Raw genomic sequence first — 23,508 nt, 5'->3', positions numbered from 1 at the left:
CTAACCAGTAAAGAAATATTTATAGTATCTTGTACGTGATATGGTCATATTGCACATACTAGTTAAATATTAGCTCACCTTAGACCGTCGTGTAGATAGGCCCTTAGACCAGATTAGGTTGTGGGGTGGGAGGATAGAAAAGGAAGAAAGACCCTAAAGATGGTCTGGCTTCTTGAGCTCCCTCATGGCTTTGACCCCAGCTGGCCAAGTCTACAGCCCCATCCCAAGCAGAAAGGCCAGATTGCAAAAGACATCCAGAGGTGATTCTCAGAGACCCAGCCTTAAAGCTGAGCTGCTTTCCATTCTTCCCCTTCACTGGGGACAGAATTGTATTCCTCGTACAGGTCCTGGGAGCTGAGCCTATAGCTTGGGGATGGTCTGTTATCCACACAGCCTAGAAACGTTCAGAGTTATCTCCAGAGGGTAAAGGGCCAAATTGCAAGGAATGGCCCATTTTATTGTAGGTTGACTGAGAATAAGGACATGGCTGGGAGGTCCCATTTGGCAGTCACTCTTCCTGACTCCCTATGTGGCAGTCAGCATGCCACTTGTATCCCACTCCTGGCCTGTGGCAGTACAGAGTCCTATCCAGCGACTGGCTGCAATAGCTCCTCCCAGAGGGTTTCAAAACAAAATTCTCAAGCAAGTCTGGGCTGTGGCTTGGAAGTTTTAATTTTTAAAAGTTTCACAGTGGCAAACGAACAGACATGTTTGGGAACCACTGAGGTAACTTACTTGCTTTCATTTTTCCGCATTTGTAAACTTACTCTTTCTGTCCTGCTTGCTTCACTTGGGTGATAGGAGACAAAATACACTGACAGAGGGAAAACACTTGAGTCGAGTAAGAGTTGTGCACCTCTAATCTGTAAAGCTGAACTTGACTGAGTATTGATGAAGCCAGGTGCCTTTCAGTTTTCTCAGGTGTGAGTAATGGTTTGTAACACTCATTTCATCAGACTCACCTGGTAAAGCTTTTTTAAAAAAATACCCCATCGTTAGAGATTTAGTTTCATTTGGTTTGGGGTAGGACCTTGACACTGGAATTTTTAAGAAACTTCCTAGGTGATTCAAATACACATGGTTTAGAATTACTAATGCTGATAAAACTTAATCCTACATTCTCTTTGCCTTAGACAGGAGACCTGGGATATGCCTCAAGGTTTATAATAGCCCATGCCTTTGGTTCTTGGTTAGCAGTGTCAGTATCTGGTTTGTAGGGGCAGACTTTTTCTAAAATGTTCAAGCAGGTTCTCTTTTTCTCTAACAGATGACTCCAAACTGCCTCCCCCACCAACCCTGGAGCCCACTGGGCCTGCACCTTCCCTGTCTGAGCAAGACTCCCCTCCGGATCCCCCTACTCTGAAACCCATTAATGATAGCAAACCTCCAAGCCGATTCCTAAAGCCCAGAAAGGTGGAAGAAGATGAGCTCTTGGAAAAATCACCTCTGCAGATTGGGAGTGAGCCCTTGCAACGCCTGCTCAGTGACAATGGCATCAACAGAGTCTCTCTCATGGCCCCTGATGCCCCTGCTGGTGCCCCACTCAGTGGCGTGGGCCGCCGCACCTCAGTCCTCTTCAAGAAGGCCAAGAATGGGGTTAAGCTCCAGAGGAGCCCTGACAGGGCCCTGGAGAATGGCGAGGACCACGGTGCAGTGGGCTCTCCTGCCTCTCCGGCCAGCATCGAGGATGAACAGCACTCCCGGAAACGGCCAAGGAGCAGGAGCTGTAGTGAGAGTGAAGGGGAGAGGTCCCCCCGGCAGGAGGAGGAGACAGGTGACCACGCCTGTGACTTCTCTACTTCTCATCTGCTTTCCTGCTTTGCCTTGCCAGCCAGCACCTCCCCTAGTTGGCTGCCTCCCCAGTGGCCTCTTTGGACACCCATAGAAGCATTGAGGGCTCCATACCTTATAGTTGGTCCTAGCACATGAGTAGGGGCCTGGAGGAAAAGGCTTTGAGAAAGTAATTTGAGATGGCCAGATTGTGTCTGGGGCCCTCTTTGGCCCTGAGGGGGATGCAAAGCTATGTGTAACCACTGTAAAGTGGTTCCTACCTTCACTTTAGTTCGTTCATTCATCAGATATTTCTGTCAGGCATTGTCATAGGCACTGGGGGTGGGGGCGGGGAATCAATGAACAAAAGGCAAAAATCTCCCTTGTAGGGAAGAAAGACTAAAAGCAAATGAGTGGATTGCATCTTGTATTAGAAGCTGTGGAGAAAAATCTAGCAGGGAAGGGGAGTGGAGGATACTGGGATGGTGTTAGAGTGGCCAGGGGAGGCCTGAGGAGGGGACCTTTGAGTAAAGATCTAAAGGAGTTGAAGGTGTCAGCTATTTGGGTATCTAGGGGAAGAACACTTCAAAAAGATAGGCTAGCAAGTGCACAAGCCCTGGAGGTGGAAACGCCTGCGTGCCTGGGCAACAGTGCGGAAACCAGCGCAGCTGCGCAGAGTTAGCTGGGATATGGGTGGAGACGAGGCTCCAGAGGTAGGTAACAGGGGCTCCATCCCTTAAGAGTTCTTACTACACGTCCAGCACAAGCTGGTCACAGGGGGTCATACAGTAAGTCAGACTGAGTTCCAGCTCTGGAAGAGTCCACAGTCTGGGGGGAGACCAGATTGTGTCCTGAGGTGCAGAGATGTTAGAGCGCCAGACCGTACGTGGTTATGTGTTAGCACTGCTAACACAGCAGTGACAGCACTGCTGGGGGCGTTCAGGGAGTAGGAGCTGGAGGAGTTGGGAAGGCTCCACGAGGAGGCAGGGCGTGAGCTGGTCCTGTGAGAGGAGGCAGAATATCAGGGAGTAGATGGAGCCAAGGGCTCAGGCCTTCGTGCATGGAACAAGGACAGGGTGCCTGTGAGGGACAGTTTGGAGAGGGGCTTCTTGGCGTGTCAGGAGCCACTGCTGGATGGGTGAGGTGGGCCTGGAGGTGCACACAGTGTCGTTTAGTCTTAGTGGGATGGGGGAGGGCAGCTTGCTTGGTGGGAGAGGCCTGCTCTTGGCTTTTGCTTTTCGTGTTGCTCTTTTTGTCCTTTTATGTGGTGGCTTTGGGCTGTGTGGCTAGCACATGCTTTTTGTCTTCCCACCTAACACTTTGTTTCTAGCAATACCTTCCCTTCCCCATCTGGCCCAAACCTCCGTGTATTAGGGCAGTAGATTAGTATATAGAATCGAGAGTCTGAGGCCTGGAGTTAGGCAGACCAGGGTTCACATCCCATTTTCTGACGAGCTGTGTAGGCTTGGACAAATTAATTAACCTTTCAAGCTTGTTTCTTACTTCTAGTAGAAGGCAGGTGATACCTCCCTTGCAGGGCTCTAAGAATTGGAAATATCCCGTATGAAGTACTTGGTTGGCAGCAGTCGATGGTAGCATGATGGTGGTCATCTCTGCTCTATGAGGAGCAGCCAGACAACACTGAGAAGGCTGTGCTCTAAGACTGAAAAACCGCGCTATTAGAAAATAGGTCTGGATGTCAGGCTCATCCAACCTGAGAGGGCCTACTGCTTGGGGAACCCGCTAGAATCTATTCATCCACCACCATTCCAGAGGCCTGGCACCCAGGAATATTTCTGTACCTTAGTGGAGTGTCACAAAAACAGGTGTTGATCTTTGGCAGCCGAGGCAGCTGAGATGCAGCTGGCTTCGTGGTTTAAACAGAAGCCATAATGTTAGAGGCACAGCCAAGTTAGAGTCCAATATCTTGGCTCAGGCACCTGCTCTTACAGGTGTAACTTGCCCCACAGTTCTCTGGCCAAGGTATCTGTGACTGAGAGCTTTGAGCTCTTGGCTCAGCTACCAGAGTTGTAGGACTCTGGATTGTGATTAGGAATCAGGTAATAGAGAGGAGAGTTGAAGCCTCTGCAGCTCATGGGCATCATGTCCCTGGGATGACCAGACAGCCTTCATTTGCCTCCAAAGGGCCCCCTTCTGTAAACAGACCTTCTCTTATTCATACGTAATACTGTCCTCTGTAAGAAGGTATTATCTTTGGAAACGGAGAAACAGAAGTTAAAGAGGAAAAGGGACCTGTATTTCAGATCCCAGTCTAGAACCCTGGGAACTCTTGACTCCTCATGCCAGCAAGGTCAGGTCTGCTTTAGATCTGTTGAAGTCCCCCATCCTCAGCTTTGACTAGCTTTGCTAGATATCTTGGGGTGGGACTGATACAGCCGTTACCCTGCCCCAACCTCTCCTGACACCATCCCAAAAGAATGAAGCTAGCTGTTGCCAGCTGTGTGATGGATAGAGTGTGAGTGTTTATCTGAAGAGGCAAGGTGGGTGGGCTCCCCAAGAGGCAGAGGAGACTCCCTGATAATTGAGGCTTGAAATTAGAAGCAGATCCAGGGACTTAGGAGCCAGCTGGAGTAGGGATGTCTTGGTATTTCCTTTTGTAGCCAAATGACAGTAACTGGTGTGAGCTGTGTGCTGTGTTTTCCTTAAAATTAAACCAGTGGGATGGGAAGGAAAATGCAGTGTCTGCTCATTGCTCTAGGCAACATTTCCCCCAAATCTTCACCAGGTTCTTTCCGCCACCCAAGCCCCATTTCCCACGTGGGAAGGAAGAGCCACACTTTCCACCCCTCCTCACTGAGCCCTCCCGAGGCGGCTGCTTCAGACGACAGTGTGGGTCAGGGGAAGGGGGTTTCCGCACCAAAGCTTACTTTGTGTGTCCTTGGCAGGTGTGACCAATGGCTTTGGAAAACACACCGAAAGCGGGTCTGACTCCGAATGTAGTTTGGGTCTCAGTGGTGGACTGGCATTTGAAGCTTGCAGGTAAGAACAGTTGTTCCCAAAGCTTGGTTGGCAGCTCTGCCACCTCTCCCTTTATTCTCTGTTCAGCTCCAGATGGAACCTCCTCCTGCTTATCTAAGTTCTTTCTTCCCCCACCCCTCCTATTTCCTGAGGCCTCTGGTCTGTAACTCTGGTAGCTCCTAGGAAACAGGGTGACCCTTGCCTCTCAGACCTGATCTGACTGGGAGGGGAGGAGTGCTGCTGATGCTTTACAGGGTTTGTAGAGCTGAGTTTGGCTCCAGAGGACAGGGATAGCCAGATCTCTATTGCCCAGTTAAGTTAACATTTGAGTCAATTCCCCACCTACCCCGCTGGGCCACTCTGATAACCCAGTTACAGACATGGGTTTGGCCTTTGCCTTTTGGGGCATTGTAGCAAAGGCGTCTTTAGAGGTGTGGTGTGCAAATAAGACATGAGCAGATAGGAAGTTTGAAATAGCCATTTATTCAAAGGCCCTAGATCTTCTGCCATCCTTGAGTTGGGAAAGGGTGGGTTTCTTTTTCCATTCTTTTACCAAAAGGGAGGATTTCTGAGACCAGAACATTAAAGTTTCTTTCAAGTCCAAGAATTTATTGAATCCCTACTCTGTGTTATGGGTGCTGTGCAAGACACCAGGAAGTGTGGGATTCGTGGAAATGGGAGACCCTTAGTGCCACAGAGGAGAAACAAGTTGTCCTGAAGGCCAACTCATGGTCCCCCAACATGGCTACTGAATGGATCCTGGATTCAGAGTAGGGGAGGAAAGGTCCCAGGGCAGCACCAAAAGACTGCGTCTAGGTTTGAAGTGCTTCCAAGGCAGGTTGAGTGTGTGTTTTGTTAGATACTCACTCTACCCTGGCTACTGGGCTCCTGGGAAGGGGGGGGGGAGTGGCTACAGGAGGACCCCTGCCATGGCGTGTGGTTCCTTTGAGATTTTTCCTCCCACCAAGCCTCAGAATCACCTTAGCTTTCTTCCTCCATGGTCTCTAGAGATACAGGGGCAGTGGATGGGAGAAAACACAGTTATTAGGCATAGAGGAAGCAGAGCTTTCAAAATCTTTCAAGATGTTTTCACCCCGGTCCTGGGTTGGAATTCCTAACTCTCTTCAAAGATAATGATGCCTGGAAACCCAGTTCATCGGGGTGGGGTAGGAGTGGGATTATCAAACTATCCCCTCCTAGCCCTTGACTTTAGTCAAGTGGAAGGTGTGTTTGGCCCTTCGCTCCATGAAGGGCTCTCGTCCCAGCCATGAACCACAGGAGGGAAGCCAGGCCAGCCTCTGGTTAACCTGTCATCGGGCCATGTGTTTGCCTTTGTGCAGAACTCCAGTCCATGCCACCGATTTCTCTAGAGCCCTGCTCATTGTGGGAGCAATGCCCTTGAAAGGCATTTCCTCTTTAACTCAGTGGATCTCAGTGGAATTGCAGGGTTTAAAACAGGAGGGTGGTAAGTACATAAAGGAAGATTTTACTTACTAATTATTTTTTTTTAAAGATTTATTTATTTGAGAGAGTGAGTGCACGCATGGGGGGCGGGGAAGGGCAGAGGGAGAGGGAGAAAGAAACTTTAGCAGACTCTGCTGATCGTGGAGCCTGATGTGGGACTTGATCCCGGGACCCTGAGATCATGACCTGAGCAGAAACCAAGAGTCAACCGCTCAACCGACTGAGCCATCCAGGTGCCCCTTTACTTACTAATTAGACTGGAATCATATAATCCCAGAATTAGAAAGAACCTTGAAAGAACCTGTGTTCACTAATCCCATCCCCCTCCCCACCTGTCCCAGGTTTTATATTTCCTGATGATTTTCTGAGCAGACGGGCTGTGCCCGCTTTCTATGGGTCACTTACTCAATTATTAATAATTGAGCACCTATTTCAAGCCAGGCATTGTTCTAAGTACTGATAAGGTGTATTTTTATGGAGCTTATCTTCTAGAAGGGAGAGATGAATGTTAAACCAATAAACAAAATAATTACAGATTGGGTTGGCTGCTTAGATCTGCATAACTTGGAAAGAGGGCTGAAATGCAGGCCAGGTTGAGTCACTTTGTGCTTTTTCTATGAAACAGGAGTATATGGACCTAGTTGTGGTGGTGCATCTTATTTTATTGAGCTCCTCCTCCTCAGAGCTCATCATTTGATAGTACAATATTAGTAGTTTATAATATTTAAAGTGAGACATTAAAATTTACTGCCATTCATATAATAGTATTTGTTATATAACTACCATCTGCCATTTGTTGAGTACTGGGTATGTGCTGTACTGGGTGCTGTCTGTGTATTAATGTACTAAATCCTCACAGCAGCACCTGGGGACACCAGACTCAGAGAGGGTGGGTAACTTGCTCAAGGTCACAGAACTCATGAACAGAAGAGCCAGGTTCTGAACCCAGGTCGTCTGGCTCCAGAGTTCCTCTTAACCACTTCGTTGTGCCCTCTTTTGTCATATTTGAAGATGTCTCCCCAGATCCGTGATAGGAACTTTGAGAGGCCTCTGAGTCTCTTAAGTGCAGTGGCAGATTTTTATAGGTTGAGTGGGAACTGAAACCGAAATGTAAAGCAGGTGTTAATTTTTTTTTTTTTTCCAAACAGGTCCTAATTTTGACTAGCAGGAAAAAACTACCAACCTGCCAGTTACTGAAGGATTAGGATTCATTGGGTTCTGGTTGTGCGAGGTTTTCTGAATAAGACTATAATAAAGTCAGCTATGATTCAGTAAAACGGGAGTATCCTACTCTCCAGCCAGTCCTGACGCCAGCCTCCTTTTATCCCACCAGGGGTGTCCTAAGCACTTCTGCTCTTCCTCAGATTGTTGCCCCATCTTTTAAGCATTTCTTTTTCATTGAAAAAATTGTATAGCAGTGATATTTTTCAAAGTTTGGGTGGGAACAAGCCCTAGCCACATAATTCTTGCCCAGAGGCTCGCAGCTATGGTCGTAACATTAGAATTGCATTGAGAACTATTTGAAAATACAGATGCTTGGGTAGGTTCCAGTTATACCATTACTCTGGTATTACCATTCTCATTTTTGCTTTATTACCTTCTAGTCTCTGTCTAATACATATATATATATATATGGGTTTTTTGTTTTTTTTTTACGTCTCTGCAGTAACCGTATGGAAAAAAAATGGTCTGCTTGTTTGTTTAAAAAAAATCCATCTCTGTCTAAGAAACACTTCACACACAAAGTGGAAGTGAGAAGTAGATTTTTTTTTCAATTAAAAAATGTCTTTTCTAATTAAGGAAGTAAGACATGTCCTTTATAGAAAATTTGGGAAAGAGGCACATTTTTATACCTCAAAAATAAATTGGTTTCTAAAGAAGCAGCGTGAACCATAGAGTAAAAGAATTCTGGACAGATGTGAGACTGGCCCTCCTCATGAATAGGCTGCTTAGACCCTGTAAGGATTGACAAGTGCCTGGAGTGACCTTTCCTCTGGATGAAGGCCAAAAGTCCCTGGGCAGGGAAGCAGGCATCTCCTTCCAGAGTCCTTCCACGTGGATGAAGTGGTCCCTCAGAGCCTCATGGGAACTTTGTGGTCAGAAGCGTATCATGGGTTAGTGCGAGTTGTTAGGGGAAGGTGAGAAACCATTCTTGTTGAAGAGTTTTTGTAGCTCCGCTCCTCTCAGAGATGGGAGAGCAGCAATGGGTGTGTTATTCATTGAAATTGCTCATTTCGCCCCCTCTGCCTTCTTGCTCTATATGCAGTGGTCTGACGCCCCCCAAACGCAGCCGTGGGAAGCCAGCCCTATCTCGCGTTCCCTTCCTGGAAGGTGTAAATGGAGATTCTGACTACAGCAGCTCAGGTGAGGAGTGGTGTACGGTGGATCTGAGGGGGCCCAGGCCTTCCAAAAAACCAGTTCTGTGAGCTGCAGCCAGACCCGTGGCTCCTCCAAACTCTCAAGCACTGGGCATTCAGATGGTACCCCCTCCCAGGTCATTCATACTCTTTTTTTTTTTTTTAAAGTTCATCTTAAGTTTGAATAGTAATATATGCCCATGATAACAAAAATCAAAAAGGTACAAAAGGGTGCATAATGAAAAGCCAGGAGTCCCCTCCTTAGAACAACCACTGCTAGCAGTTTCTTTTGTGTCTCTCTAGATGAAGTTTATACATATATAAGCCAAAACTTGTGTGTATGTTTAAGAGAGAGAGTAGAGAAGCTAATATACACATGTTCCTCTAAACCATGCCTTTTTTCATTTAATAATGTATCTTGGAGATCCTTCTGTGCTTTTTATTGGCTGCCTGATGTCCCATTATCTAGGAGTGCCAGCCCTCCACAGATGGACATTTAGGTTGTTTTCACTTCTTTGTTATAATCAGTGTTGCAGTGAGCAACCTTGTACATAGGTCATTTTGTATTGCTGGCGAGCACACACTTACGTAGAGAAGTAGAGTTGCTGTACTTGAGAGAAGTGTGTATTTGTAGCTTCCAGAGTCATTGCTAGTCTGCCCTCACTGGAGTAATCAGTGATAGCCTGGATTGCTGAATATCACACATTGCCCTGGGATTTCGTGGGATCCAGTGCTTTCAGCCCTGTCCTCATGAGACATTCTACTCCAGCTGGTCCAAACAGTGAAATACATGGACCAAGGGATTCAAGAACAGACAAGGCAGGACCAAAGGAGAGGGCTGGTTGGTGCTCAGGTGGAGTGGGGACAGGGCGGGCTGTTCTCCGAGTGCAGCCCTCTTGTGGGGGGTGGGGTGCTCTGGCTTCCCTGTCTGTGGAGCTTCCGTATAACACAGGCATCAGGGCTTCTCTTCTTTCCTTTTCCCAAGCGCTTTACTTTCCCTTAGCATCAGTTTTCTTTCTCATATGTGTGTTGAGGAATGCATGCCTGCGTGTTTCACTGTTGTCTGACTGTCAGTCCCAGAAAGCAGGGCTCATATCTAGGTGAATTGGAACAGCATCTAGTGCAAAACTGGCAGTGGATTGGCACGTTCATTGTGATTCTGGTAGTGACATTTTATTCTTATTTTTAAAAGCACATACTTATAAAATGATGCCAAAGGAAATTTAAAAATTTCGACCTTCTACTGTCTCATCATCACCTTAACACAGTTGTCTTCATTTCTCTGTGTGGCCTTCTGTTTATTTCAGGCACATTTTTAACAAAATGTTAATCCAGAACATTTCGTTCTTTGCATTTTTCAACGTTCTCTCACACTTTTTTCATGTTGACACAATCTTTATTTATCTCATATTATTGGAACAATATATCTTTCAATCAGTGCATTATAATTTACTTAACTCTTTTATCGTTAGACATTTGGTTATTTCTAACTTTTAACGTTATACGTAATGTAGTAAATGTGTATTTTTGTTCAAAATCCTTTTATTCATTTTTAAAGTTATTTTTCTTTGAATAAATTCCCATGGACGGAATGTACTGAAGCAGATGATTCATACATTTTTTTTAATGGCTCTTGAGACATACCGCCAAATTATATATTTTTTTTAAGATTTATTTATTTTTAGAGAGGGAGAGAGCGCGTACGTGCAAGCAGGGGGAGGGGCAGAGGGAGAGGGAGAGAATCTCAAGCAGACTCCTAGCTCAGCTCGGAGCCTGGCTCGGGGCACAGTCTCTGGACCCTGAGATCATGACCAGAGCAGAAATCAAGAGTCAGATGCTTAACCAACTGAGCCACGCACATGCCCCCCGCCAAATTATATTCTTAAGGATTAGACTGGTCTGCAGTTTCTTCAATAGTGTGTAATTGCACCAATTTCCCCGCAGCCTTCCTCTTTAGTATTGGATTTTATCTTTTTGTTGTTATTGCTATTGACCTAATGCAAAAAAAACAATACCTCGGGGCGCCTGAGTGGTTCAGTCGGTTAAGCGGTTGCCTTCAGCCCAGGTTGTGATCCCGGGGTTCTGGGATCGAGCCCTGTGTCCAGCTCCTTGCTCAGCAGGGAGTGTGCTTCTCCCTTTCTCTCTGCACCTCCCACCCCCCTGCTCATGTGCTCTCTTTCCCTCCCCCCTAAATAAATAAATAAAATCTTTAAAAAAGAAACAATACCTCATTATTAGTAGTACATTTTTTTTTTTTTTAAATCATAAATGAGGGTGGTAATAGTTCCTTAGGAATATAATTTCCACTTTTCAGGGTTTGGGCTTTTTTCCTTGGTTGAGCTTTGTCACCTTGAGTTCTCAGTTTATAGCCGTGGGGAGGGGAAGGAAGGTTCCTCTTTCTGTTCAGGAGTGTTTGTGAAGTCCATCCACGTGTGCTAGTGCATCGGTTGCAGAACAGAGTAAGCTGGAGAGATGTGGTGCCTGCCCCAGGCGGGACACGCAGTGTAAGGTTCTGAGAAAAGCATGCCCATGAAGGACCTGCAGACCTGCTTGGCTCTGCTGAGTGCTGTGTATCCAGGTGACCTGGATGGCCAGGCGTGGCCCTGTCAGAAGAGAACTCATTTAGCAAGTGGTTTTACTGGGATGTCTGTCCCAGGCATCTTTTTCCATGAAGCCTCTATCATGAGGCCCACCACGCAGGGAGGCCCAGAGAGCAGTTTGTGGTTTTGTCAAGCTGGGTTGTTATTTCTCTTCATGGGGTCCTGGTGATAAAGCAGTCATATTTTTCCAAGGAATACCATCCTAGGGTTCTAGTCCAGAGGTCAGCAAACTAACATATGGCCTGTTTTTTGTAGGGCCTACAGGCTAAGAATGGTTTTTACATTTTTAAATGATTGAAAAGAAAATCAAAAGAAGAATGATATTTTGTAACACATGAAAATTACATGAAATTCAAATTTCAATGTCTAAAAATAAAATCTTGTGGGGACACAGCCATACTCATTCCTTTGCAGAATATCTATGGCTGTTTTCATGCTGCAACAATAAAGTTGAGTAGTTGCAACAGAGACTACGTGGACTGCAAAACCTAAAATATTTATTGTTTGGCCCTTTACAGAACAAGTTTGTCGACCCCTGGTCTAGTCTAAGAATTAAGGAAAGGGCAGGGAAGAGGAAGGGTGGAGGGGATGTGACTGACTCACTCCTGGGTTGCCCCAGTGAAATGGAGGCCACAGGCAGGCCTCCTGGGCGCCATTCCAAGTCCCCTTTGGGTGCTGTCTCCTCCCCTCCCCCACCCCCAGGCAGAAGCCTCCTGATGCCCTTTGAAGACCGCGGAGACCTGGAGCCCCTGGAGCTGGTGTGGGCCAAGTGCCGAGGCTATCCCTCCTACCCTGCCTTGGTGAGTCTGCCCCAGACACCACCCTCCTCCCTCCCCTGGGCTGTTCTGGCCCCTGTCTTGCCTTGGGGGCTTATCTGATTGGATCAAGCCAGCAGAGTATGGTGGGAGTCAGGGGTACCTTTAGCCGCAGAAGAGAGGGAGGTTTTAGCCCAGCCTGGGTGGGTCAAACCATCAAGGTCCCCAGCTTGGCACACTCAAAATAGGGTAAGACTGCGAAGATAGAGACTAGGGCTTGTAAGGATTTAATAGCATTTGTTTATTTGCTTATGCATAAAAGTAATATATGCTTGTCGTAGAGAATTTATTAAACATTTGTCATGCTAAATTCTCGAAATACTGAGGAAGATACGGTTTTTCTCATTTTGTGGGGAAGAAAATTGAGGATCTATCTGTTGCCTGTGGTCATCTAGCTATTAAATGGTAGGGTTGGAATTTGAACCCAAAGCTTGACGTGTGTGTTGTCAAAGCCTGTGTTCCGAGCCACTAAGTTCAAAATCACCCATAGTCTCATCTGTTCAGAGATTACCTCTTGGTGTACATCCACTCAGCTTTTTTTTTTTTTTTTAATGCATAAATATGAGACCATACTCTGTTTAACCTCCCTTTCACTTAACGGTGTACCATGAACACGCATGTCTTGTGCCATTAAACATTCTTTATCAACATCCCTTTAATGACTACATTATCCTCAGTTGTATGCATGTACCTTATTTAACCACATTTAGATTGTTTTGAGTTTTTCACTATGATAAATAGCTGGCAGTAAACATCACTATAGTTTTACTCTGTGCAATCATGATTATTTCTGTACAGTGAATTCTTAGGGGTGCCTTCTTGGGTCAAGGTCTGCAAAATTCTAATACAAATTGCCAAGCTGCCCTTTAGAAGGTTGGTTCTAGTGTCTACTCCCACCAGGAGTAGCTAAAATTTCTCATTTTTTCCATAGTAGCAATAGCTAAAAATTCCATTTTTACCACTTTGTTATTTCTTAGAACTCTCTCTGTATTGGGAAGGTAATGTCTATCTGGCGCTGGAGGATAGTGATTCTAAACCTTTGGGGTGTGCCAGAATCATGGGGGAATTTTTTAAACAATACAGATACTGAGGCCCCATCTCAGAGCAACCCAGTGAGAATAAGGCCAGACTAAGCAATGAATATTTTTTTAATTTAAATTTTACTTAATTTTATTTTATTAGAGAGTGAACAAGCACGAGAGGGGTTGGGGAGGATGGAGAGGAGAGTCTTAGGCAGGCTCCACACTCAGCGTGGAGCCTGACACAGGGCTCGATCCCACGACCGCAAGATCATGTCCTGAGCTGAAATCAAGAGCTTAACCAACTGAGCCACCAGGTGCCCGTAGCTATAAATATTTTTTAAAGCTTCCCAGATGATCTGTAGTCAGGGTTGTGAACTACTCTGCCAACTGCTTGCATGTATACAAGAGTTCTGGACTTCTCGCAGCTCTTTCAGATCTAATAGCAGCGTCTTAAGGTCAAGAGGGCAGGAACTCTGACCCTTTTGGACTGGAGGAAGCTACAGCTCTAAGAAGTCATACAGCTTGCTGGGGCCACATTGGAATGCCTTTTGCCTACCTCACTTCCCCTTTAGCAGTGGCAGCTGGGGGGGTGCACACTGTGATCCAGCTGCTGAGGAGTTTGGGCCTGGGGTCTGCCTTCACACGACTCTGTGCTCTGTTGTCACTGAGACCCCCAACATAGTTGTCGAGGAAGTGCTTAAAGCTGTACAGGTTTGATACTGTTTTTTTTAAGTCTCACAGTGTAAAAATCAACAACAACAACAAAAGTCTAAAACTAGTCTTTTTTTCCCCTTTTTAATTATCTTCTTAATCATACATTTTCTTTCATGATTAAATAAATTCAGCCACCACCTGAGAAAACCCACCCCTGAATACAGCCTGTGTTTTTATTTTGGTTTGTGCTCTCCCAGTTGTTCTCCGATGCATACTTAAATATGTAATTGTGTCCATAATGAATATACAGTTTTTAATTTTTTTTTTTTGGCTCTTGCTTTAAAAAAAAAAAGTGTTTTTTTCCCTATAAAATAATGTATCTGTGTTATAGAGGTTTTGGAAAAATAGAGAAAAACAGCAGGAACCCCACCATTCTAGCATGTCAACTGTAAGCATTTTGCATCATTTCTTGTCTTTGTTTATGTAGTACAGCCATGATAATAGTGTATGTACACATTTATTAGATAATGTGTTAAAGTGTATCACAAGCCATGTTGTTTTACGTCTGCATAACATTTGAGCGAGTGGTCCATTTGTTATTTTGGGACATATTTGCCTGTATCTTCTTTAAAAAGGGAGAAGAGTTCCTCAAGAGAACTTGAGAAGTTCTCTTAGAAGTTCCTCAAGGGGCAACTTACCCACCTTGCTTCTGCCGGGTGGGTGGGGGTGGGGGAGACATTTTTCACCATCTGCCCCCCGTTCTAAGGCAGGAACCAGCATGGCTTAGTCAAGAGTATCCCCCGCTATCTTGTTCAATTGAGGAAGCTCAGGAGGGCTTGTGTGGTGTTTCCTATTAGGACCCTTAGTTAGCTTCAGTCCCAGGGGGGACAGACAGGCTGGGAGATAAGAGTTTTGACCAAATTACACAGCTGGGGGCAGGGTAGAGGTGGTTCTTCCTTAGAGCAAACGCTGAACCAGAACACCTGCTTTCAGCTGCTTATCTCGAGAGGGAAGTAGGGAAGCTGGCAGACACCCAAAGGTAAACAGCCAGAGCAGTTTATTATGAGAAAAGGCCCCCTGGGACAGGGTATAGAAACTAAGATTGTTCATCTCTGGAGAAAGCTGCTTCCTCAATACATTTCCAAGCCCCTCTGGCCTCAGCACACAGAGATGATCACTCCACTGCTTTGGAAACGGGGGCTGTGGAGGGCAGCAGGCAGCAGAGGCTCAAGCTGCCGTGGCCATGGCCAGCCATGTCCTCCTGTGCTTGGTGCTTTCCTCTGTCAGCTGATAGCTGTAGCAGACTTCTCAACATCAGCAAGGAGATGAAATGAGATGGCGATGTGTGAATAACTAGGAGCTTTGGTCACTTTGTCAGTGCTTCCTAGAGCTAGAGATCACGGTTGTCAATGCCACCGGACATTTTGCTGAGCCCCTGCCCTGTGGAGCTTGCAGCTTCGAGCATTAATTCTTCCAGTGGCCCTTCTTTCCTGCCATATCATTCTCCCGTCTCCAGCAACCCTCTGAGTTCAGTCTTTACAGCTTCTTTCTGATCTTACATGGAGGTGTCCACAAATATACCTAGTCCACACAGCAGGAAGATTACAGTCAGACAGGAAAGTAGTGTGTAACCAGGGGCTGTGGTAGGTAGAACCAAAGAGATGGGCCCTGCTGCTGATACAGAACCTCCTTCATAGCCATGGTGTCTAGGAAGGCCCCAGAGCTTTTGAAGTGGATTGCAGAGGTTTTAAAGGGAAATTGACAAGGGAAAAAATGGCCTCCACTCCCTTCCTCTATGGGACGTGGGGAAGAAGGAATTTGCCAGTCTGGCCTGGACATCACAGATAACCCCCTCAATTCTGACACCCCCATACTGGATTCACATTGCTTCTGTTTCAACTCTGGGCCCCAAGGGTTCGTGGAGCAAGCTCCCTCATCGGAAGAACTGATTGGGCAGGGCTGGAGGATTAGGCCAATGAACTGGAAAAGGAGAGCCAAGACTTCTATTTTGGGGTCCTGAGGGGGGTCACAGAAGAGGTCAGCCCCCTTCATCACTTGGTTGTGGACCTAGCTAAGGCCCTGCATAGGTTGGTGGTGGGCAGTTTAGCAGGGAGTCCTGGCGCAGTATGCTCTGCTCAGCCCTTCCACCCGCAGCTAAGTGCAGTCTCCTTTCCTGCCTCCAGATCATCGATCCCAAGATGCCCCGGGAGGGCCTCCTGCACAATGGTGTCCCCATCCCTGTCCCCCCGCTGGATGTGCTGAAGCTGGGAGAGCAGAAACAGGCCGAGGCTGGAGAGAAGCTCTTCCTTGTCCTCTTCTTTGACAACAAGCGCACCTGGTGAGTGGGTGCCACCGCCAGGAGATTGCATCAGGGTGTGGGCTGAGGGGCCCGACTGGGAGGCTGTGCACACACTGCCACACTGGGGAGGTCCGCAGAGGGGCTGTGGACTCTGTGACCCTGCCTTCACCCAGGTTAAGGTGAGGCATTACCAGCAGCTGGCCTGCTCCTGACACTTTAATAGTAACTGAGAAGTGTCTCAGATCGGATTCCCTGGAAAACACCAAGATGGAGATTTCTATCAGGACGCTTACTGGGGAGAGCTGTGAGGATGAGGGGTGCAGGGCTGGGCGGAAGGACCTGTTGAATGGCATCACACTTGCTACAGAGGCGTCTGCTAATCCTCAGGGGAGCTCTGGAGCTGGGGGGCTTGTTAGTGATGTCAGGAATTGGGTCTGTGCCTCTGTACCCTCGTGTCAAGTAGTCATTGAATGCTGGCTGCCCCCAGGTGGGGGTGGGGGGGGTCACCTTGGGCCAGGTATCTCCCTTGGTGGAAGGTGATTCCTGGAGAGGACTCAGCCAAGAGCCTCCCTGTGGCTGTGGGCATGTGTGTCTTAGTCCTTGGGTGGGGGGATGTGGAGGTGGGGTGGTTCTGGGCAGTGCAGGGTCCATGGCAAAGGGCTTACTTACCCTTCAAAGTTTCTCTTAGCAGCAGGAGACTTCTTTCACCTCTCCTTCTATAGAATGAGGAGGTAGGGCTAACTAGTTCAAATAATAATAGCTACCATTTATTGTCTACTCCGTGCCCTTATGCAGATTGATTTACATACATGATCTCATTTAATTCTCATTAAATCTTCACCAATCCCCTCCAATCCATTTTGCAGCTGAGGAAGCTGAGGCTCAGAAAGCCAAGACCCCATAGCCAGAACTGGGATACAAACCAAGATCAGGCTCCAAAGGCTAGCTTTTAGCCGTATGTTAGATTCACGTGGGGATTTAAAAAATAAAACACACACCAGGTGTGGGCACCACCAAGGAATCATTGACTCCTGGTATCAGCCCAAGTTCCTAGCCATAGCTCCCTGATGCCCTAAGGCAGGGTGAGGGCTAACGCTAACATGGGCCTCTCTTGGCTCCCAGGTCCTGATGGCCCTCTAAGCAGAGTGAGTGCTGTGGGGCTCAGGGAAGGGCATGGCTGCAAAACAGGTCCCTTGGGGCCTCCTGCCTGGGGTGTCCCAGTCTCCTCCTGCTGTATCCCCTCCCCCGGCTCTGCTTGTCCTGGGCAAGTGGGCCCAGAGGAGCCCCCTCATGCGACCCACCACAGCCCAGGCCTCTTATTGTGCTTGTATTTTAGGCAGTGGCTTCCAAGGGACAAAGTGCTGCCCCTGGGTGTGGAAGACACCGTAGACAAGCTCAAGATGCTGGAAGGCCGCAAGACCAGCATCCGAAAGTCAGTGCAGGTGGCTTACGACCGCGCAATGATCCACTTGAGCCGGGTCCGGGGACCCCACTCCTTCGTCACCTCCAGCTACCTGTAAGGGCAGGGCCAGGCCTGCGTCGGCCTGCCCTGCCTCTGTCCCATGAGGCACAGAGGCCTCTTCCTGCCCCAGCCAGTCGTATGGCCGGCAGCTTCCCCCTTCCATGGCAGGCCAGGGACTGGGCTGTGTCCTCCCCACGGGCAAGGCCCCAGTTTTTGACCAACTGCGTGGTTCCCCTGGTAGGCCTGCTGTGTGCCAAAAACTCCCACCTGAGCTCGCTTGGGGGCTAGTCCACTGAAGAACCAGTTACAAGTAGAAATAGCTGTGAGGCTTAGGCCCGGCCAAGGAGATGGACCTGAGCCCAGAAGGCAAGAGGTCCTAGGCTCTTTCTCAAAGGTGTGCCTGGTCCCCTCCTCCCCACTCCCAGCTAACTACACCTCAGGGCAAGCAAGGCTCTGACACTGACCCCAGAGGGTCTGTGGATACACGAGGGTCCCGCGGGGAAGCTCATGGAGCTCACCCTCTCTCCCCTCCATCACGCATTCTCATACCTCTTCCCTGTCCCATCTTCTGCACCAGTGCCATCTTTCTTTTTCCCATGTTCCTTTCCTTTCTTTTGTGCCAAATGGACAGAAACCATCACCAAACTGGTCTTTTTTTCTTTTTATGTCTCATTCCCTTTGAGGCCAGCTGCTATGCTAGGTGGGTGCCTCCGCCTGGCTCCTCAGGGCCCAGGACAGAGGGCAGCCTACCATTCGGGTGACCCCTCCACCAGCACATCTCCCCCCACCCCCTATTTGCTGCAGACACACAGCTAAGGCCAGGCTGTGAAAGTTTGCCCCTTGAATGGAGTCGGGGCCTTTCTGGCCCTCTCCCTGTGTGCCGAGTGGAGGGCTGAGGCTTGGCGGGCTCGTGTCAGACCAGGCTGGTTGGGCGAGTGTCCATCCGTCCACTTGGATGTCGAGGGCTGTGGGGTGCAGCCGTGCTCTTCAGCTGGGTCTGCTGCTCACTCCTCCTCTCCTGTCTTTGTGGGCCTCACTCTTGGCTGCTACGGATGATGGTGCCCGCAGTCCAGCCGCTCCCTGCCTGTGCTCTGCCCTGCCCAGCCTCTGCTGCTCCCGATCCCGAACTCCAGGGGACACCACGCTTTTGTTTCACATCCTCTGTCCCCTTCCCTCTCTACCTTTCAACCCCTTCCCCACCTTCACCTTCTCAAAAATGGAAGGAAAAAAAAAAACTGTGAAACGGGGAATGCTGACTGACAAACCAACACAACTTTCAGAGGCTTCAGTGTCTGTTCTCTGGATGATTCTTTTCACCTCTTAAGCACCAAAGTCGCAGGGCCAGGTCGCGGGCCACTGATCGCCATGTTGATTTTTATCCTGACGTTCTTTTTAATTGTTTTAAATTTTTCATAGGGGAGTTTTGGACAAAACAAAGTCACTGGGGAGATCACTGCCATTTTTACACACTCGACTTTTTAAAAATACAACCAACCAACCACCACAATTTCTTATACATTTGGGACACGAGCCAGAGTTTAAAAGGGAACCAACAAAACTCTCTATAACATAAAGGATGGAGTTTTGGATTTTGTACAATAATAAAAATACAATACAGCATATGGCTAGGGAAGGACATGGTGTATATAATTGTAAAATACTGTTCTAAATTATTCAGGCCTATAGTTTCCATTACTTGAGTCCTCCGTTGTGTGGCTGAGTATTTTAAATGCACACAGTGTGGTTTATTTAAAGGAGCCAATGCGTCCCCTCTCCCCAGGTAGTCGGTCAGCTGTGGACTCTGTGACCTTTGTCTCAACCTGTGTTGTAAGATCTCGGGGCTTTCTCTCTCTTTCTCTCTCTCTGTCTATCTCTTTCTTCCCTCCAACACCTTCTCTTTCTTAGTCTCTTTTTTTTCCAGTCTCCTTGACTCTTTCAGTCTCTCTCTGAGTCTCATTTTTAAAACTGCTCTTTTAGAACGGGAAGCGGCTCAGATCCTGCTGTGGCATGGGGCCTATGTGTCTCAGTCGCGTCTGCTGTGAAGCACACGATGCTCTATTTATTGTAGAAAGTGACTTTATTTGCTTTCTAGAATTGTTTATAACAGATGGTATAAGAGAGGTAATAAACAGAGAAAAATCTATGCTTGTAAAGAATACAAAAGTTAATTTTACCTACTATAATATGACTGTCTGAAACTTATTTTCTCTCTGAGAAATAAATGTTCTAATGGGCAGCAGTTGCTGTGCTGTGTTTGGTGTCATCAGTGGGGGTCCATCTCTCTCTTCCTAATTCCTATAGCCCACCCCCTCCTCAAAAAGCAGGAGCCATTAAGAATGGGTTGTCCGGCTGTTGCAGGCTCCCAGCTGGAAAGGACTCTGTCTGTCTCCTGGACCCCTGGGTTGGGAGTGAGGATGGGCTCCGACATTGTTTCCCTCCCAAACAGCACCAGCCTCTTGATTCTGTAGAAGGTCCAGCCTACCTGCCCAGGGCTCGGCCTTCCGGTGGCCCTGTTCCTTTGGGAGCATCTGTTCCTCATGCGGCAGAAGTCTGCCCGTGTCTCTGGCACCTGTTTATCAAGCTTGCCAAATCTGAGACTAGAGGATGCTCATGTCTCCTCTGTCATTGTTGTCGTCCCCATTCTATAGATAGCTGGGACACACAGGCCTAACTTGGGCCTAGCTCCTTTTAGAGCTGGAAGGGATCCTAGCGCCTACCTGGTCTTCATTTTGCAGATGACCAAACAGACCAGCAAGATTAAAAAAGACTTGTCCAAGGACAGCCAGCCAAGTAATGGTGGCAGGATCCTGGGACAAGGATCTAGCCAAGAGTTTCCTGTGGGCTCCACACCATCTCAAGGCTGTGCTGGCCTTTTCTGTACCAGCCCCCCTCTCTCACAGGCTATGGCTTCAGCATTTCTGGAAAGGGACATCTCGAAGAGCAGAGGGAGAGTCCCCAGGGACAAACTGCTCCGTTGCCGGGCCTGGGACAGTTTCTCCCCATCCCCTCCCCTGTCCTGTCTCTGCTCCTGCCTGGCTCCTGAGCTTGGCTGGGAGTTAAGTGTCACAGCAGTGTGACTGGAGGACAGGGCTGTCCTGATCGCCGCCTTCACAGGGCCTTCGAAATTCTTACTGGAGTCACTGGAGTGTAAAAGTGCTTAATTTAATATAACATTGTATGTTACACGATACCTCCAGTGTGCCAATAATTCTTGAATTACGTGTTGGGGTGCAGAGATACACACCCCTGGCCCACGGGATGCGGGCCTACAGGCTCCTTACAACCGGATTCATGAGACACATGGCAGACAGCCCTGAATGAGGCTGGTGTGAGGCTCCCACAGAGGGGAGGAGTCTGGGAGAGACACCACGTTTGGGCGAATAACAAAAGCTTTCAGAAGAATGAAGCGATTAATTCAAGCCTTAAGAAAAATGGGCTTTAAAAGTCCCTCTTTATAAATTTATATTTTGAATTACAAAGGCATTATTTAGGGAGAGATGGGATGCTCATCCTATAAAACCATTCTGTACAGAAAGGGAAGAGGACCAGAGGACCAGGGTTTTAGCAGGTGAGGATGAGAAGAGAAGGCATTGTAAAGAGAGGAAGCAACATGGCAAAGGTGGGGCTCAGGGAGCTTTGGCCGGTGCTCCGCTCCAGTGACCAACCACTGCCCCATCTGCCTGGCGGCCGCTGCGAAAACAAAAAGGTGTGATGGGGTTAAGAGCCCTGTCGTTCAATGGCTGTGTGACCTCAAGCATGGTACTCGACTTCTCTGAGCCTCCCTGAGCCTGACGTGAGAGAGGACCCTGAAGCCAGAGCGAGGCATGAGTGCAGCACTGGAGGATTTGAACGGGGAAGGGACATGACCGGAACTTGGCAGCTAATTAGATGTCAGAGTCAAAAAGTAAGAGTGCGGAGACAGGGTTGCTACATGGCTGGAGGCATCAGCAGTGGGTTTGAAGGGGGGGAAGGAGAGCTTAGTTTTGATGGGTTTGTGTCGCCCACAGGACATCTGAGAAACACCCTCAGCAAGCAGATGGGACTGGGCCCCAAGTTCAAGAGGAAGGTAGGAGCACATGACAGAAATGGGGCACTGGAGCCCACCAGGGCAGTTAGGACAGTGGCCAAGGACAGGGGGAAAGGACAGACCCAAGGAAAGCCCCTTATATTTGGAGACTGGGGTTGGGGTTAGAGACAGCCTTCAGAGGGGTCTGGTCGCTGGGGAGGACCTCACACAGAGGAAGTCAAGTCCTAGGGATCAACGAGGCCCACCCACTCCCTTCACAGAAAGAGGAGGTCACACATGCTCAGCATCACAGAGCAGGAAAAGGCAGTGCCAACCAGAAAGACTCCGGAACCCAGCACTTTCTACTCTCCACGGGCCCATGTATTCAGAGCCCTCAATGCGAGCGGAAGTGTCCTTAATGAATTTTATCAATACTGTGATTAAAATTCATGGCCCAAAGCCTAAAACATCTTGATATTGGAGCATGTGGGGGTACTGACTAGAAATACAAATTTTCATTTTCCTCACAAGTTTAAAAATATAATTAAAGACATTTGCCAAACTCCGTCAACTTGGCCACTTCTGTTAATGTATTAATTGTCATTAACCCTTGAGTGTGAATTTGCCTTCCAAATGGACTCTCCCAACCTGGCAAGGCTGTGAGCTTTGACTCTGAGAGAAGAGGGATGAGAGTTAAGACTGCCAGGCTCTGGGAGGGGTGCTGAAGAGAGACAGAGGGTGGGCTGGAGGCCCTCCCACAGCATCAGCAGGACGATGACAGCCAACATCTCATCCTGCCAGTGAAGGCAGGGGGACTCTGCAGGAGAGAAATGGTTTCTCCCAAAGGTGGGGCCAAGGTTTCTGTCTCACTGTGTGGTGGGGCAGAAGAGCCAGAGATGTGTGTCTGCTAGGCCGGAGCTGGGGGGTCTCTGACTCAACCTTGGCACTTGGGGGTGCCCTTCTGCTCACCCTTTCCCTTCAAGGGTAGCAGATTGCACTAGGGATGGAAATAAAGGAGATATACATACATATATATCAATATGTATGTATGTATTTTCTACAAGTTTAATATTCTTGAGAGGGCCAGGACTCAGGCTATATGGAGTAGGAAAAGCTAATTGTCCCCAAATCTCAGAAAGGTTGTTGTATTGTTATGTCAAAGAACATTGTGTCCTTTGCTTGGCCCCTCTAAGGCTGGTTGGAAGGAGCTGGTTTCCCTCTCACTGCCCTTGCTCCTGAAGCAGTGTGTGAGTTCCTTCTTCTTCCTTTCAGCTTTGTAGAGGCTCCTTTGGGGGATGAAGAGGTAGTATGGGCAACTCAGCACTGACCCAGGGGACGGTTCCTTCTCCCCTAGCTTCATGGTCCAGAAGGGCCCCCAAGGGATTTTATCTGAGCTGGTAATGGAAGATTATAAAATTTGCTATTTGCTATCTCATTCGGGATTTTTTAAAGTGCAAAGGAGAGGATAAGATTATTCAAACTACCCAGAAATAGCCATTTCCACCATTTTCATGTAATTCCTTATAGTCTTGTTTTTTTCTAGACAGAGCATGTACTTCAGTTTCTTGCCCTGGGCAGCTGAGTAATCGGCTGCCCCGAGAGGCTGTGGGTTCTGACATGAGGGCAGGAGTTCTTGGCATGACCGGAACACAAGGCCCAACACCTCTCCTGCCTAACTTTGGCTTTTCTTCATTTGCTGAGTGTCATGAACTGGCCCAAGTCAACTGTTGCCTGTTTTTGTTTTTGCTTTTTTCCCCTTTGTTTTGCTAACATATTGGCAGTCTCCGGCAGTTGAAATTGAATGGGAGTTCTGTATCTCTATCCCAGGAACTTTGCTATTGGGTGTGTATTTCCATGGAAAATTTCCACATCTTATTTCCATGGAAATACACAAATTCTGCCCTGTGTTCAAACATCTGTGAAGAAGGACACCCCCAATGGCTGTACAGTTTCTTCTCTAGCTGAGAAGTTCCCATTCTGCCCTCACGTACAGCCACTGGCGCCTGACATGAAAGGTCACTCCAAGGTATACACAACACTGTTCTGAGGGCAAGACCAATAGCCAGGTAGGCAGGCCAGG

The 23,508-nt window shown here is 47.9% G+C and overlaps 1 protein-coding gene across 8 annotated transcripts in view; it reads left to right on the top strand.

The window, feature by feature from the left end:
• The window catches only part of BRPF3 (bromodomain and PHD finger containing 3), a 58,051-nt gene that overhangs the window by 14,847 nt on the left and 19,696 nt on the right, over positions 1 to 23,508 (top strand). For 2 of the 8 annotated variants that reach the window (XM_073884938.1, XM_073884937.1), the window contains exons 8-13: positions 1,268 to 1,774; positions 4,677 to 4,770; positions 8,480 to 8,577; positions 11,873 to 11,970; positions 15,845 to 15,999; positions 21,430 to 21,488. In XM_073884938.1, coding sequence (XP_073741039.1) covers positions 1,268 to 1,774; positions 4,677 to 4,770; positions 8,480 to 8,577; positions 11,873 to 11,970; positions 15,845 to 15,999; positions 21,430 to 21,488 — 1,011 coding nt within the window. Of the gene's footprint in view, positions 1 to 1,267; positions 1,775 to 4,676; positions 4,771 to 8,479; positions 8,578 to 11,872; positions 11,971 to 15,844; positions 16,000 to 17,296; positions 19,662 to 21,429; positions 21,489 to 23,508 lie in introns of those variants that run through there. The other 6 variants (XM_025862353.2, XM_025862352.2, XR_012375930.1 and 3 more) reach the window with 5 other exon arrangements.

This window comes from Callorhinus ursinus, unplaced genomic scaffold (assembly GCF_003265705.2).
Source record: "Callorhinus ursinus isolate GAN/ISIS: 27379988/994484 unplaced genomic scaffold, GSC_fseal_2.0 scaffold59, whole genome shotgun sequence".
NCBI classification, from domain to species: domain Eukaryota; kingdom Metazoa; phylum Chordata; class Mammalia; order Carnivora; family Otariidae; genus Callorhinus; species Callorhinus ursinus.
Note: the sequence above shows the minus strand (reverse complement) of the source record. Positions and strands in the feature narration are given on the sequence as shown.